The sequence below is a fragment of the Manacus candei genome, unplaced genomic scaffold (assembly GCF_025592945.1).
Source record: "Manacus candei isolate 608988 ecotype Guabito, Panama unplaced genomic scaffold, ASM2559294v1 h1tg000065l, whole genome shotgun sequence".
Taxonomy (NCBI): Eukaryota; Metazoa; Chordata; class Aves; order Passeriformes; family Pipridae; genus Manacus; species Manacus candei.
This window is the reverse complement of record NW_026138113.1, coordinates 3,680,001-3,696,544: the sequence shown is the minus strand read 5'-3', so window position 1 is coordinate 3,696,544 and position 16,544 is coordinate 3,680,001. Positions and strand designations below refer to the sequence as shown.

At 43.8% G+C, this 16,544-nt stretch overlaps 1 protein-coding gene across 4 annotated transcripts in view; it reads left to right on the top strand.

Annotated features, from left to right (window-relative positions):
- ZNF423 (zinc finger protein 423) overlaps nucleotides 1-16,544 on the top strand; it is a 229,555-nt gene that overhangs the window by 70,442 nt on the left and 142,569 nt on the right. For 2 of the 4 annotated variants that reach the window (XR_007907447.1, XM_051805568.1), the window contains exon 4: nucleotides 2,195-2,275. The exons of 1 other annotated variant lie outside the window; for it this stretch is intronic. Coding sequence is in view for 1 of the 3 variants with exons in the window: in XM_051805568.1 (XP_051661528.1) it covers nucleotides 2,195-2,275 (81 nt within the window). In the remaining 2 variants the exon portion in view is untranslated. Of the gene's footprint in view, nucleotides 1-2,194; nucleotides 2,276-6,604; nucleotides 6,885-16,544 lie in introns of those variants that run through there. One more of the 4 variants, XM_051805571.1, reaches the window with a different exon arrangement.

Sequence of the window (16,544 nt, the reverse complement as noted above, 5' to 3'; positions counted from 1 at the left end):
ACCCCCCAAGCAGCTGTAGTGGTACCACTGGGGGACTGGAACAGGGCAGAGGGGAGTGGGCACTGCTGGGGGGACTCCAGAGGAGGAACATAAGGTTATGACAGGTGACCAGCAGCACTATGAAAAGGAGCAATTTTTTTCCTGAGGCAAATCTGAATTAAAATGTAGCAACCTAGAGATTCTATTCCTGTCAATACAGTCAGTGTTTTCACACTTCAGTTTTTATTTATCCTCAATGTAGTATTTTGCTGATAAGATTAAGAAAAATAAATTATATTTTGGGGGATTTATCAAAATAATTTGTTAGTATTCTCATTGCTGTTTTTGATTGCAGGTAACATAATTTCATCTTCTTTTACTGTCTTCACATGTGCTGATGATTTACAAAGACATTTTGTTACAAAAAGGCACTGTATCTGGCACTATCTGCATATACATGAAATAAGTGCTAATTATCTCCATGTAAGCATATCCTTGTTCCACAACAAGAGTGTCTGTTTTCTACTTAGTTTAATCTATGTCCTGAAGTGATTTAAAGTAAATAGGAAGGTTGCACTCATATGTTTTGGAATGAGAATGTTTCCATGAAGGCAATCTGGAATATTGCTTGATATTCACATACCTTACCTTGAGGAAATAACAACCAGTTTGTCTGATAGCCATGAGAATTTTCATGGAAAGCATGTGAAATGCATGTCTTTGTTCAGTTCATCTGAAAAGTCTTGCACCACCTGGGTGAAAATCTAAGATTACATTAGGAAGTGTGGTATGTTTAAAGATTTTACCCCACAAAATGAGCATTTCTTTTGCCTGTAATGCCTGCCTGACACACCTGAGGTTGTAAAGCAGTGCCTGACCTCTTGGTAAACTAGATTTTCATGTCTTAATCTGAAGCAGGGCTTTCACTCGTGTCTACATGGGTCCAGATCAATACAGGTAATATTTGTAGCGATAATATCACTAGGCTGATAATACAACATAACTAATGACTTCCTTTGGGATACTGAAGGTAGGAAGGTATTGTAGCTCAGGAGTGTTGCAGGATTACAAGAGATCACTCCAAAGAATAGGATAAACCATCTATTTCACTGGAATCCCTTAGAAATTCATTACGGTGTGCTGAAGTTATAATACAGTTTGAACGCAGCTGCTTTGACATGTAAGGAGGTAACAAACAGCCATTTCCCCCCTTGCTTTTTCATGTATTTCAGGCTTGTTTCTTTGAGGACAAAACACTGCTGAAATCTAGACATCTCTGGTAGCATAAGTGCGTGGCATTCCTTTTGATGTCAGTGTAGTAGAGATGTTCTCCTTCTGACAGAATTAGGTGCCTTTTATACCTTTTGCTCATGACTGATGTCTGTGATTGCAGGTTGTAGGTTTCCAGTGTCTACAGGGATCTGAAAAGGGTCTAAATGGGGGCAGCTTGTACCGAAAGAACACCACATTTCCTTCCTGGCTCATATCTTCCCTTATCTCCCAGCTTGCCCCCACAAATGAGCTCTCCTGCAGCAGTCGTGGAAATAGTGCCTTAAACAGCTAGAGAGCATCTTGAAAAAATACACTGAGAATAAATAAAAACACCTAGTGTATACACTGGATGTGTTAAGCTTTAAAAATGAATTTAAAACTCACTGGTATCCCATATCCCCTTAGCTAGAGAGGACCAAGTAATTGCATTGGCATCATGTGCAGTCTTTTTTATACATGTTTTTGCATACTGCTGTTACAGTGTAGGTGTTGTAGCATGATGTTATCTTACAGCATTAGTGACAAGAGTAAAGAATTACATGTGGATTTACAACTTACTGTGTCCTACAACCAGCACCAGAGGCTGCATACATCAAGCAACTGTTCTGTGATCTATCAATGTCTGGTGGCTGATGCCAAGTGGTTTGTTGTCTGATAAAAAGTGGCTAAAAAGTCACAGGATTTGTCATTTTGCTTGTGTGTTTTAATCCACCTGCATTAGTCTGGGTTTAGCTCCAGTATTTTATTGTGTTATTTTTGCTTCCTCCGCCCCCTTCCTCCCATGGATCAGAATAGCCTCATGTAGGCCTGTTTCTTCAGTTGCTCAAGTGAATGTAGAGTGTTTTAAAGCAAATTAGTGCATCAATGAAGCGGACAGAAGTAGGTTTTGGCGGGGTCTCTGAGCATTTCATGAGGTCCTCTTCTGTTGTTGATAACTTTACAGGTTGTCTGTTTCAAACAGCAGCAGAGCTATATATGGATATTGCCAGCTTGGAAGCGGCTGATTTTTCTAAACTACTCTACGGTAGGAACTAGTTTATAATTAAAGTCTTGCAGTTGCTCCTTTTAAATGCCCTGTAACTTGTACACTAGGCTTACGTTTGAAACGAGGTATTGTAACTGTTTCATGCTAGTGTATAATTTTGCATTTTTCTTATATTTCACCTGCTACAAGAATTATAATTGCCATGCAACCGTATATGCAGGATGCTTATCCAGAAAACCATATACGGTAGCTTGTCAACAAGTGATGATGTCTCATGAATGTTTTTGTCAGGTGGCACTTTGTACTTCCCACTGACAAAGAGAGACATCTTACATACATTTCCAAAATTAGTCCTTCCCCAAAATTGTAATCTTTGGTTGCACCCGATTGGCAAGTCAGAGATTTCCTCTCTTTTTGCTGCTGCTGTTGTTGCATCTTTAAATTAATCAATTACTGATTGTCCTCCACAAAAGAAACTGAAATACAGTTGTGAAAAAGCAGTGTGGAAACTTAATTATACACCTAGTTTATACAGCTGTGTCTCTAATGACCTACTGGCCCTAATTACTGTGTTGTGGCTCAGTCTGAGTGCTCTTGTCCTTGCCAGAATTCTGCTCCTTTCTCTTAACCTGACTAGTGTTTCAAGCTTAAAAAAATAACAAGTTTCCTTTTTTTGTTCTTTTCTGTGTTGTCGTGCTGAAATGCAGTTTCCCCACTTTCCAGAGGTCATAGCAGTGTTTTAAAATTGGCACCAGAAAAGCTCAGTAATATCAGAAACTGTAAAAACATGGATTTTCCCTGGAGTCCTCAGTTCTTGCTGTCTAGATCTGAAAATGGGCACCGGGGCAGTGTTTTTATTGTCAATCACTCGGAGGGCTCCAAGCGCAGGCTCCTGTCCTTACTTTGTCCCAGACGTCCCCTCTCCAGCTGTAGGGGCAGCACAGGGATCCCAAGGGCTCTTGGGAGGGATCCTGGGCACTTGGCTGCAGTGTCCAGGTGCTGCACATGTCTCCCTGCAGTCAGTGTTTGTGCCCATCAGTGCTGAGAGCTCTGAAACCCCAGATTATTGTAGGGGTTCACTTGGCTGGGTGGTTTGGGTGGTCTGACTGCTGTCACCTCACAGGTGATGCTTGAGTTTACCTGGAGGTTCCCAACCAACCTTTTTCCAGGACTTCTGCTTGCACGTGCCAGAAAACCAGTGTGCTGATAAGGAACTGTGCTGACTGGCTTTCTCTGCCCGCCCTCAGTGAAATATATATTTATGGTGTAGAACACAAAGCACATCCCCACATCTGAATTCGGATCTGGAGTCAAACAGAAGCATAGTTGCAAATTTAATGTCAGGGTGGGTGTGTGTTACCCTTGCCCATGCAGAGGTTTTGCAGCACATCCTGTGCAGTGTCTGCTGAGGCACCAGCGCTGGCTCTGCCCCCTGGGTGGGGGCTGCTGGCAAAGGTGCTTTAGTGTAGCCTTTCATGTATTGCATACATTTGACAAAGTCATGCAAAGTGTTATGCTTCCTAACAGCACTGCTTGTCCGGCAGATCGGAGGGTCATCTTGCAGGCCAAGGTAGGTGAGACCCCCGTGCTGCTCTGCTCCAGTGAGGGCACACAGCCCCAGCACAGCCCCAGCACAGCCCCTTGGCACAGGGAGGCACTGGTGGGGCTGAGCCTCAGCACTGGTTTGTCGGGCTCTCTTGGATTTTGCAGGCGAGCCAAGGCCTGTAGGGATTTGTGGGGGGGGGACACGTGAATTTCAAACAATGCTCGCTCGCCATAAACACCCAGCTCGGGGTGCGCTTTGTGGCCTCGCCGAGGGTCTCCCCGAGCGGGGCCCGGCCGTGAGCCCACAGCAGATCCGCGGCCACGCGGGAGCCGGCGTGTGGAGCTGGGCAGTGTGCTCGCTGATAAGAGTGTGCCAGTGCACCAGGCGCCATCCCCTGCCAATCGCCATGGCCACCTTTGTGCCGGGTCCCCCCGGGGACGGTGGCAAGGGAGGCAGCACCAGGCACTGCGCGTGCAGATAGGAGCGCTGCCAGCGCGGCTGCGGGCGGCTTGGTTGCATGTTACCAAAACCCCTGGCAGGAGGGAGGCAATGAGCTCTCTCCACCCCTTTCTTAGCCCCCTCGTAGCCAGCAGTCACTGTGGACTGCCCAGCTATGCATTCTGAGGCTGCACAGACATTTCGTAGCAATGATGATGTCTTTCCTCAAGCAGCATATGTTTTTCACACAGGAAGAACATTTTCCTGTCATTTTTAAACATATGGCCCAGTGAGGAGCTGAGGATGACAAGTTACCCTGCTTGTATTGGCAAGGGACTGTTTCATTCTTGCTACTTTAATTGAGTTCTTTTATCTGCTTTTATCTAGTTCAAAAAGTAGTCTGCAAAGTAAGCACAGGTATGCATAAAAATGAATAAAAAAGAGAAAGTGGGTGCATGTCTTAAATGAGGCCTCTTAAAGGAAACATGTTGTTCTTTGGTAGTCTTGTACAGGTCGGCCCCTTGCTGTCTGCAAAGCCAGTCTCACCTCCTGATACATTGCTGCATCAGAAATGAAGAGATGCACAGAGACTGAGCCACCCCAAATGCTGTGAAGCAAGAGCCAGTGCTGGGTCCTGGCCAGTGTGAGAGACCTCCTGTGTGAAGCAGGACCTGCGCTTGGGAGCTGGAGCCCACCCAGATCCCCCTGCAGCACCCCAGGCTTCAAGACAGCCCTTCTGTGGCACCAGGGGTGCTGGAGCTCTGCCTCCCCTTCTCCTGCTTCATATTTCTGTTTGCAAAGGGTAATCCATCACCATGTTACGCAGAGGGAGCATTGTGGGAGTCTACATGGGGCAGGCTTGTTTATTGGCATTATAGAAATCTAAGTAAGTTTTTTTTTGTTTTTTTTTTTTTAAAGAAGAGGGAGGGGTTGCAATGGAAAGGCTCCTTCCCAGGTTGGAGCCTGCCAAGTGCTGCAAGGGCAGCTGTGCCTACAGCAGGAGGAAGGATTCCTGTTGCCATAAGCAGGTCCCAGCATTCAGGGAGTTTTAGACAAAACCCCGTATATGAAACGCAGTTCATAACTGCAGTGAGGGTACCCAGGACTACAACAGATGCATGCTTCTTACAAAGTGGCCTTTAATAAAGCCTTAGAGAATGCAGTGGAGGATGTACTGGGGTTGTCCTGTCTCAGATGGACAAGAGCATAGATTATTTGTGGTTACAATGCTGCAGAAGGGCACGCATTGCCTTCCTGTGGGCTGTTGAGGGAAGAAACTGTTGGCCATAACCAGCAACCTTTGCAGATTCAGAGCTGTTGAGATCTTCAGACTGCAGATGTGAGCAGTGAACAGGAGGTGCACTCTGAGTGTGCTTTCTTTCCTGATTTCTTTCCCCGTCCTTTGCAGACCATTGGGTAAGTAGTCTTCATATAAGGATGGCTGTGCTGAGCCAGCCTGATGGTCCCATAGTGCCATTTCCCCAGAATGTTTTTCTAGATGTCAGCAAACTTATCTGGGCACTTTGTGGTGCTTTTTATTTAAATTATTCAGACAGTCTTTTTCCATGAATTTCCCTTTAGAAGTGCCTTTAGCATTTTCTGTGGTGGGGACCCAGAGCTCAATTATGCATTGGGGAAAAGTACCTCCTTTTGTTCACTTTGGTTTTGTCACCACCTGCTTTCATTTGATACTCTCCGGTTCTTCTGGTGGAGGAGAAAGTGAGTGATTGCTCCTTTTCCCCCTTCTCCACCCACTCATGCCTGAGCAGACTTCTTTTGCTGCTCCCTCCACTGTCTCCAAATCCCTCTTTGCAGTCAATTTACAGATACCTCCTGTACCTTGACCCAGAGTAAGAGACAGGAGCATGGTGAAGCGTGGCTGATGGGAGAGCATGGGGTCAGCTATCTCCTCCATCACTCGTGCCAGTAATGTGGTCATGTTTGTGTGTCTGTTCTGGCTCCCGAGCAGCAGGCGAGGGACAGTACTTGTCCTGGTGTGAAGACCTGGCAGACAGAAAGATGGTGTCTGGCCATGTAGGGGAAAAACAATTAAGACTTCAATGTTTATTAAGAAAAAAGCAACCAGCAGTGCATTTCAAGCACTCATCCCACAACATAATTTTGCTGTTGGAAGTAGTGGGATTAAACAAGTCCTTCTAATGTTGATTTTCTTTGAATTTGTAGAATATAAATGGTGTTTTTTTAAAATCAATTAAAAATGAAGGAAGTATGTGTACAAACATTGTCAAGAATTCCTATCTTTCTTTTTTTTTTTTAAAACAAGCTCTAGAAAAAAATCCCCACAGAAGTTCTGTAGTGCATATTTGAATGCTTTTGTTGTAGCCTCATTAAACTTGGCTTGTCTGCAGATACAGCTGGCATGTTATTAACTGTGCTCCAGGCTTGGGGAAGCCAGAAAGCAGCCTCCACCCCCTGGTGCCGGCTGGCTTTAGGGAAACGTGCCAGCATGGGTTGGTCCTCTTCAGCTGGCTGGCTTTGGGAGCGCTCGCTGGAGCATCTCCGCATGGCCTCTGGGTCCGGGAGCCCAGGGCTCAGCCTGCCTCGAGTGCCACCCGAGGGAGGGCTGTGTGGTGTCCGCCGTGCCGGCCGGCAGCCCGCGCCCCTGCGGCACAGCATCCCTGTGAGCAGGATGGATCCACCAAGGTACGTGTCCTCCCCTGGACAGCCCCAGCCGGGTGCTCTGTTCTCCATGGGCGTCTCACGCCTTTCTTTCCATGGGCTGGCAAGAAGCAAAGTAGAGACCGTCTGCCAAACAGTTCCTCTGTTCTGAACGAAACTGCGTACTGGACTGAACCAGTCAAATAAATTGAATAAGGGAAATATTTTCCCTGCACCTGCTGGAGAGGCTGTTGCTCTCCAAGCCGGGTTTGCACATCAGAGGACCTCCACCAGAGGTCTAAGTAGCTTCTGACTTTCTTCAAAGCTTTGGCAACAAGTACGTATGTTCTGAATGCTGTTTCATTCAAATAATTTTAATAGGTGCTTTTAACAGTAGGGTGAATTTTAAAAATAGATTTCGTTATTTCATATTCAATTGAAAATTGTTGAAAATATACTCAGTAGAAATTTAAGTTAAATTACATGTATTAACTACAGGTAATGTCATTCAAACATCTTGCTTATTATAAGAAGCTTTCATTGTCTTAACTAATGAAAAAATTGATTTGGTGTTTTCAAGGCACTTGGTCTGTTCATGTTAAATACTTCCTAGGGCATTGGAGCACTTTGTAGTCTCTAAACATTTAGACTAGCAACCTCCTCCTGACACGAGGAATTCTTATTTTTGTCATCATGGAATTAAGAAGTTGTCACTGTAATTTGGCTTAAGTTTTGCCTCCTTCTGAAGGGAGTACTCCTTCCTTCCTCCCATCTCGTGCCTTATGCTGGTACAAGGTTTGTGTTGTCTTTGGGAGCTGACATTGCTGACAATTAAAAGAACTGGTTTTTAGTCTGTGCACCTTCCAGATCTGGTGCCCTATGGAGCTGCACAAGCCTTATGTCGACATGAGGGGAACAAGAGGTCAGGCTTTGGGTGGATAATTCAAGACCATCCCCCCAACAGCCTGAGTTATTTTGGATGAAAATTACTGTAACTGCACCAGTTTGCTTAATGACATGCATGAAATTGGTGGAAGAGCCAAGGTCTTTAATCCAGGTGGATTTTGTTGCTGATGATGCCTGTAACCATGGGGGTGAACTTCCTCTTGAAACCATTTTGTTGGCTTGTGGGTCCATCTCTTCCTTAAGTTTCCTTGAAAATCTTTCTCAGCGTAATGGTGAAAGACTTTTTGGCTCCTCTTTTTGTTGCTACTCAATTACTGTTAGGCTTGCTGAGGAGGACATAAGGAAAGGCTGAAGAAGCCCATTGCTTTTCTCTTCTCCAGGGAATCCGTTACATTAAACATTTGAATAGATTTTTGAACATAATTCCCAGTCATTTCCTCTACAGTGAACTCAGTTCACTCATGCAGACTTTGTACTTAATGATATCTCTTAAAATAAATGAGATTTGATATAATTTATACTAAATGGTCATTTTAGAAAGCTACATCTACTAATTATTCATTAGAAAATTTGGAAAGACAAAAGTAGAATAAATTCCCTTTATAAACTCGCAGTCTATAGAAATATAAATACACACACCTGTGTTTATTTTCTTTGAGCAACAGTGAATGCCAGCAATTTACTGGACTCCAAGAGTAGTTTAAGCAGGTTTGAAGTACATTGTTCAATATGCATTGATCAGCCACAGCAACCAACCAATCCAAAACCAGCCAAAATTCAAGATGCATCTAGGACAGTTATTTAACATTTATGGTAGTACTCAGTTTGTGGTTTGTCTCTGCATCATATGAGGTTGTGCTTTTGTGACTTCTGGCTGTGTGCTTGGGGTGACTGTTCTCTGCCCTCCCCTCTCCCTGTTGCCTGTGTCCCTGTGGTCCCTCCTCAGAGGCTTTTTCCTTGCTCCTTTCTGGACTGCCACCATTCTACATCTTGCTCTCAGCAGTCCTCTCCCTGACGCTGTGCTGGCATTTGCCCTTTCCTGGCCCCGCATGTAACCGAGTCACTTCACAGATTATACATTTAAGTTACACCTTACTGTGTTACTGGTTTCTCCTTTACTCTCAGCTGCAGTTGCTCTCTTGTCCATTGTCCCAGAGCTGGCTCCTCCTTGGAGCTCTGTACACATGCAGAGCCTTCCTTGAGCCATCCCACGGGGACCAGCAATGGCAGATCTCCTCAGAGGGCCATGAAAAATCAAGCTGCTCCCTGTGCTGTCTTGGAAGGCAATCTCAGCTAGGTTCAGATGAACTAAAGACATGTGCTAGTCGAATCTTTGTTCAAAAACCTAGCAAATTATTTAATTTGCATTCAGACAGCATTCAGATCCAACCTGGATAGCTGCTTGATCTCACCTTACAGCCCTTCTCTGTTCCTTCCTCTCTTACAGACACTTGTCATGGTTTGTTTTACAAGAGCTGTTTCACGTAGGAATTGAATTCCAAGGTGTTTTAATGCCATCAAGTGTAACTGGGTTTGATTTTCACCAGAACTTCTGGTACATATAAATAAAGCAGACAGTAGTCCTTTCTTTTTATGGAGGATAAACTGTCATCTTTAGGAGGCAGTCACAATGCTGTTGCACTCCTCACACAAATAAGACAAATTCAACCCAAAATTTAACACAAAAGGAAATGAAAGTGAGTAGGATTTTCTTGTTTCACCTTAAATGAGAGAATACTGAGTTTTCCTTTTGCCAGAAAACTGGAAATGGGAGAGAAATGGATGCTTTCTCTCAATAATTAGGTATGCATATACATATCTGTGATGTACAAAATACCTCATTTTCTGTTAATGAGTTTGGTTTTGAAGACCTGACTGGCTAAGATTGTATTGAAAATAACATCACTACTTTGGGGGAGCATCAGTCTTAATTGAAAGAGAAATGAGGAGAGCCAGTCCTTGCAGCAAGTTGGGGAGAGTGATTTTTTTTGTGAGTGGTACTGGAGCTGGGAAAAGTGCAATCTGAGTTAGCAAAACTATCTGCTTTTCTAGGGACTGCCACAGCAATTGGCCGTGCATGTCCAGATCACCGAGTGACAGGCGGGAGAGCTTGGCCACTCCAAGAAGGGAGGAGAGGGAGGAAGGGAAGGAGGATGGGGAGAAAAAACAATTTGTGAACTTGCCCCTTTTGAGATAGCAACTGCTCCTCTCCCGTGCCCAGGATCACTGCTGAACAACCGGCAGCTGCATCCCACTCTTCTTCTGCTGTCAGCAAATGTCACTGCACAAACCTCAGTAGTTTCAAGGAGCCACTATTTGTACATAGGGAATAGAGGAAACTCATGGATAGAACTGTTGTGGTGTGTGGGCTGCTCTGGATTTTACTCTGTGGAAAGAAGATCTCCACAAATGTTTTAAATTAAGCTATCCTTGGTAATTCTGGTGGTATGGAGCCCAACCAAAATTTCAGGGAAAAAAAATAAGTTGCTCTGTTAAAGCAGACATGAAAAAAAATGAAGGGCTTAACTTTTGTCCTGAGGGTGATAAAACAGCACCACACAGCTGAAAATCAATCTGACCTTCACCCACGTGATGCTGTTGTCTCAGTCTGTCTTTCATTTCCTTTGGTTGAGTGAAGGCCACGGCATTCAGTAGGGAGAAAAGCCAGAGGGAGGTGCGGAGAATCCTGTTTTCTCTGGAAAGGCTTCATTGCTTGCATAAGTTGACTCTATAAAGTGAGTTGCTGTAAAACTTTAAATTATTTTATTAAATTAAAAAAAAAAAAAATCCTTCTTCTTTTAATAGCCAGCAATCACATTAAGGTAGAGAAGATATGTGCTGTAAGAAATGAAGTGTTTGTGATATAAAACATTGTGTTTTAATTAACCCTAGAATTAGTTGGTATTTTGAAATGATGGCTTCATGTAGCAACAGGAAACCTGCACATTCATTTAAAAACCAGAAATTTGTACCCAAAGCGGAGAAAAAAGGACAATTATTTTTTTTCTAGAGATATTTTAACATTGTGTTGCAGGCTTTGCAGAAACAAAGAGAAGGTACCCAGATACACAGATATTTACATAAATAAATCAGCAGTTGAGGCTTGTGTATAAGCAATATTACTGATTTTCAAAATAGAGGTACAATTTCAATTGGTGAACTACTAATTTTGCACAACATCCTGTAGCAAGTGGATCCCACCTCATTTTCTTGAAGACAGAGAGTGAACCAAATGAATGGGTAAAATTTGGTGCAGAATTTTAATTCTATTAAACAACAGAATCAAGAAAGGGGAAAACTACATGCATAAGCACATCTTGATATTCTTTTTGACATCTTGAAAGCAATTAAAAGTGCAATTCCTAGCTCTTCTTTGAATCTCCTTTTTCTTCCATTCTTTTTGAATTTAAATATGACCCAGAGCCAAGAAGTTGCCAGCTATTTCTCTTGGAAAAAAGTAAATTTTCTGCACAGGCTTTACAAAACTAAGACTGTTTAAAGTTCTGCCTACCCTAAAATGCATTTTTCCTGATTCATCTCATCACACGCAGATAATGTCCTTTCATGTCAGAGTCATAAACTACTCTGTTGCTTTATATTTTTGTGCTGTAGATCCCCTAGTTACTGTAGCATGGAGAGAGGGAGGGCTACCTGTTGTTTTCTTTGTTCAACAATTGTTGCCTGTTTTAGGAAGGTCTATAAGAAATGTCATCTTCTTGTTAAAAAGATAAAGGCAGAGATTGTATGTAGCTGCAGAGATTAATCTCTGCTTCCTAAAGGTTAAGAATGAAACAATTTGTTCATTAATCTGTTCGGGATGATGGAGATTAATTTGTGACTAGAGCTTTTTATTTAAGTGTGGTTTGTCTGACATACCGACCATCGTGGACACTTTTACATGGTATTAAAAAAACCCAAAATGGTAAATATAAAAGATGTTGGGACCTTTTCCTGGCGAGCGCTGTTACTCAGGTCTCCATGCGATATGCCAAAATGCTATTTGCATAAATATAGAATTTAATAAGTTATCATTCTGATTAACGTCATTAACTGCTTAACTACTGTAGAAATTGGCTTCCAAAGTTGCTTGATGGTAGCTGTTGCTCTCCACGTCATTCCATTTGCTGTCTCACTGGGGATAATGGTATGCAAGGGAAAGCAAGAAGGTCAAGGATCTTTTTGTTTAGTCTCTTTGCACATTAAAAGTTCTATTATGTGTTTGTATTGCATGTGGTTTCCAGTCTGTTGGCTACAGTGCTTTCAAAATCCATTGATGATGAGTTTGTGAGGCTAAATATATCTTGTGGGTTATGACTACCAAGCTATCACTTTGTGTAGCAGTCAGGGCCAATATTTAACAAGTGTTTTTCAGAATGAGGAATTTTGAAACCGAGTCAAATGATCTTACAAAGGGGTTAACAGAAATGCTAATACAGAAGATGACAGCAAATGCTCGGTCTTTGCTGACAGTGGGGGTGTTTGGAGCTATGCTGTGCTGTTTGTGAGGAAGTGGCTCTCAGGTTGGGGTTTTTATGGGTTTTTCTAGGGGTGGGGGAGCGCTGTGGTATTGTTGGGAATGACAGAGCCGCCACAAAGCTGAATGGGGTGAAAAAAGAAGTGGTGTCCTCTCCAGCAATCCCTTTCTGTGCCCCCAGCAAGGCGTAGGTGCAGCGTGCTGTGGTGGGGGCGTGCGGGGGACCCCATGTGGGCTCACCCCACGGCTTCCCACCGCCCACAGCTGCCCTGTTGTCTGTCCCCCCGCAGGAGCTGAGCCTCCATCCGTCCCCCCGCGGCTGGCAGGGCCATCGGGCTCCGCTGAGACCTCGCGGCTGCTTCTTGCCCGACATTTAAGGGAATGCAAAGCCAGACTGCAGGATGCAGCCACGTCCTAAGGGCTGGCACAGCCGCCTTGCTTGTTTTCACTCTCTAGCTAGTAGACTGACCTTTTAAAAAAACAGTTTCAGCTGCTGTGAAACACTGACAATAGCTTTAATAGATTTCATTTTGGAATTAAATAGCTCTGGTTACATTTCGATAATGTAAACTATCAGCCATGAGCATGTTTTAGCTGATTGTTTCAGGCTGTGTACAAACTCAGGCAGACGTCACTGCCTCCTTACCCGGCGTTAGCGCAAGATGCTCATTTTCTTTAAAAATGAAAGCAGAGATTTAATTTTATTTTTTTTTAAGCAATTTGTGTTCTGACTGCATGAGTACCTTCACACCTGTCAAGTGAATCCAGTGTGCTTGTTCCTGAGGGCAACCTGACATCTGGGAAATTCTGCCTCAGCCCAGACCGGTCCCTTTGAAGCATCTCTGGTATTTTGAGCTGAAATGGAGTTACACCATCACACATCATCCTTTGCATTATTCTGTTCTGCTCCAGTATATCCTGCTTTTATAAATTTTAGTTCAAGTCCTGCTCTCAGGCTGCTTCAGGAGTGTTGCAGTTATCTGTAAGCTGACTTGCTTTTTTCACTGCGGGGCTGGTAAGCTCAAAAACATCTGCAGGCAGGGTCAGTCCAGCTTGTTAGTCTTTAGAGGATATTTACAAAGTTTCATAAGGCTTGGACCCATACCCACACCCATCCTAGATGCAGTGTCTACAGATTTATCCCCAAGAGCCTCTTACAAGCTTTGTTTGCATTACTATCTAGAGCTATCCCACTGCAGAAATCCTCAGGAGAGAGAAGTGGTCAAGAATACTTAGAAACATCTGTTAAAAATTCAGACAAACACTGCACTGTCACTAGAAGCAGTTGGGACGGGACAAATGAAATTTACCATGTGGTGCAGCAAAAAGGGGCATTTTGTTTCTTCCTTCACTTTTCCTTAAAAATTCGTGGTTTGGTCAGTAGATCCAGGAAAATGCCCGAGCAGAGCACACTTGGAGCAAATAGCTGCTTGTTAACCGACGTCACAAACTAACTCCAGAGCCAAGCCTTGCAGTCTTGCAGGAGCGCTGTTTCCCAAGTGCTCACATTCAGTTCATCACATGCTTTCTACTTGTTTCAAGAAACCCTGCATCAATTGTGCAGACTCAGAAAGTCGTGACATTAGGAGACAAAGTGACTTCAACATGACTTTTCCATTGCTTGCCGTACTTAAGCAAAAGGGAAGAAAAAGTTGCAGCAACAAATCTACTGGATGAACCCTCCAACTGGTTGCTGTTTTGTGTGTGGCTACACAGTGGATTCAGTGAGTACTTGATAAATATTGGCATTTGTCCTTGATGATGTGTCATGAAGTTATAGGCCATTTGGCAGGGAGAACAAGTTTTCTTATGTGTGAGGCCGGACTTGCGATGATGTTGTGTTCTCCACTGAGAAGTTCAGCTGAGCCCCCCACCTGACCCCATTCCCCACAAAGCACGTTCATCTCCCTTTCCCATCCTCTGCCTACCAGCAGGACAAGAAGCAGAATGAGCTGTGTGGTTTGGCCGGGTGGCACATGCCTGCTGATTGCCTAGGACATGCCCAAGAGCAGGGATAAGTGCTGCCTCTGCTCTTAGCCTTTCTCTCAGCAGAGACCTGAACTGGGGTCTCTGCCCTACCCAATCAAAGGGAGGTTCTCCGATCTTAGAGAAACTCAATTTCTATCCGAGAAACTCAATTTCTCTCATAGCTCTCTATCCCCAGTCCGGTGTGATTCAAAAGTTAATAGGAAGGAACAAACAGTTAAGACATATGACAGGCAATATGATGACATAAACCTTGTTTTGTTAGGATGCCAGGATGAAAAAATGAACACAAAGCTCCTGAGAATAAATGAGTCACTTCAGATTGAGACTTGATGGACAATGTTGGCTTTGTTATCACTCTGCAGGTAGTGAGAGGATAGGGTTAGGGAGAATTTCCAGAAAAGTAGGGGAGTTGTTATTAGAAGGGTAAAGCTTCCACTGCCACGGATCCCCTGTAGTGGACCCTGCATTACCCTGGTCCCTCCTCCTTTTAGGAGCCTTTTGAGGAAAAGTCTTCTGTGACAGAAACATCTTTCAGGTCTTTTAATCTGTGAGCTGCCAGGTGAAAGAATAGGGCTAGGGAACAAAAGACGCTCAGATACTGCAGACAAGCTTTTGTAGGATCTGCCACGTCAGCTGTCTCTTATAAGGTCTGCTGTATTTTCTGTTGATGGTACTCTTCCCCTGAGGATTTTCCCACACCTGGGAATGCCTGCCATAACCCGCACTGATATTTTCCTCAATGCCTTTCATTTCTGCGTACAGATGGATCTGGGATATCACACACTGTCCTTGTCCTTATTCTGTTCTGCTCCTTGGCAGTCACAGCTTTCCTGGCTGGGAGCTTTCATGCCACCTCCCTCTCAGCCTTTTTCAGGAGGGGCTTTGCAATTATTTATGAGCTAGCTTGTCCTGTTTTCTGAATTTTCAGTGTCTGCAGAAGAGGAAAGCTAAGTATATGTTCTCTGGTTTTACATGGAATAGAAAACTTGAACTAAATGTTGGTGATTTGTGTTAGCAAGGTATCAGATTTTTTAGGGTGCTGGGAACCCTCCCTTTAAATCAATGTTTTTTTGGGTGGAAAACATCCTAGTGGCCTGTAACTACCTCTTGCCTTTGAAGTGTTTGGAGGCCCTGGAGGGGCAGGCAGCCAGCTCACTTGCATGCTTGTCAAGGGGAGGCTGGCTGTCCTGCTTATCCTGTATTCCCACTCACCATCCTCAAGTGGATTTTCTCTCTCCCTCCTCTTGTCACATGTCAGAACAAGACGCATCCTGTGATTTACCTCATTCACCTTCCACTTGTGTTCTGAGGCTTGAGGATTTCCAAAATACAACGCGGTAAGCAGCAAAACTATAATGATTTGGGTCTCATAGCACCTCTGGAGCCATCTTTAGATTCTTCGATGAGATAAATGTCTATTCAAGCTGAAGAGCAGCATTTTCTCATTTTGCTGCTGCAATAGGTGGGAGGAGTGACTAACTCTTCCTTTAGAAGTAGAAAAGTGGATAGGCTTGTCTGCTGCCCAGTTGGACGATGCATTTACTTATTCACCCCATCCTCCACCACATCGCTGTTTTGGTTGCCTGCATGCATATGTGAGAGGGAATTATAGGTCTCCCAGCTATTTTCCCTTCCAAAGATAATTCAAATACAGAGTCTCTTCTAAGGAGAGATGCATACCGCCTCCAAAACACATATATACACAGAAGTAGATTTTTTTTTTTGCTTTTGACCACCCTTAGATAAAAACTGATGGTTACAGCTGAATCTCACTTTTGAGTTTTTCATTAAAACTGTTCAAAGCAAACTACAGGGTGGAGGGTCTCGTGTGAGCCAAAACTAACCTCCATGTTCCTGCCAGTGAAGCTGGATTGCCAAATTTCACACAGCCGTGTTCTCTAGCACCTCCTTTGAACACGAGTGTGGTTCTGGAGGCTGTTTTGAAGCTCCCACTTGAAACACTCTCTGTGAGCTAGTGGAGTGTTTTCTGGCACTTAGGGTTCTGTATCTGGTAGCTGTTTGTGCTATAGAGAGCAATGAGTCACAGCTTGCTAAAGGAGAAAAAAAGGATTTCTTAGAAAACCTTTCAGAAAAGCTGAGGTTGTTTTTCAGCTGGAAGTGCTCTTGGTGTCTGTGGTGGAATTGGTGTGGCAAGTCACCTCTGCAGTGTTTCTAAGAATTACCAGATAGTGTAGTGGCTCATCTGAATACCCTTTTTGTATTATATTTGTAGCCAGTGACTTTCTCCTAGTATAGCAAATTTCATATTTTTCACTATTTGGACTACTGGATATGGGGTTTTGTACCTTGCTATACTTTTATTCTTAATGCTGTAC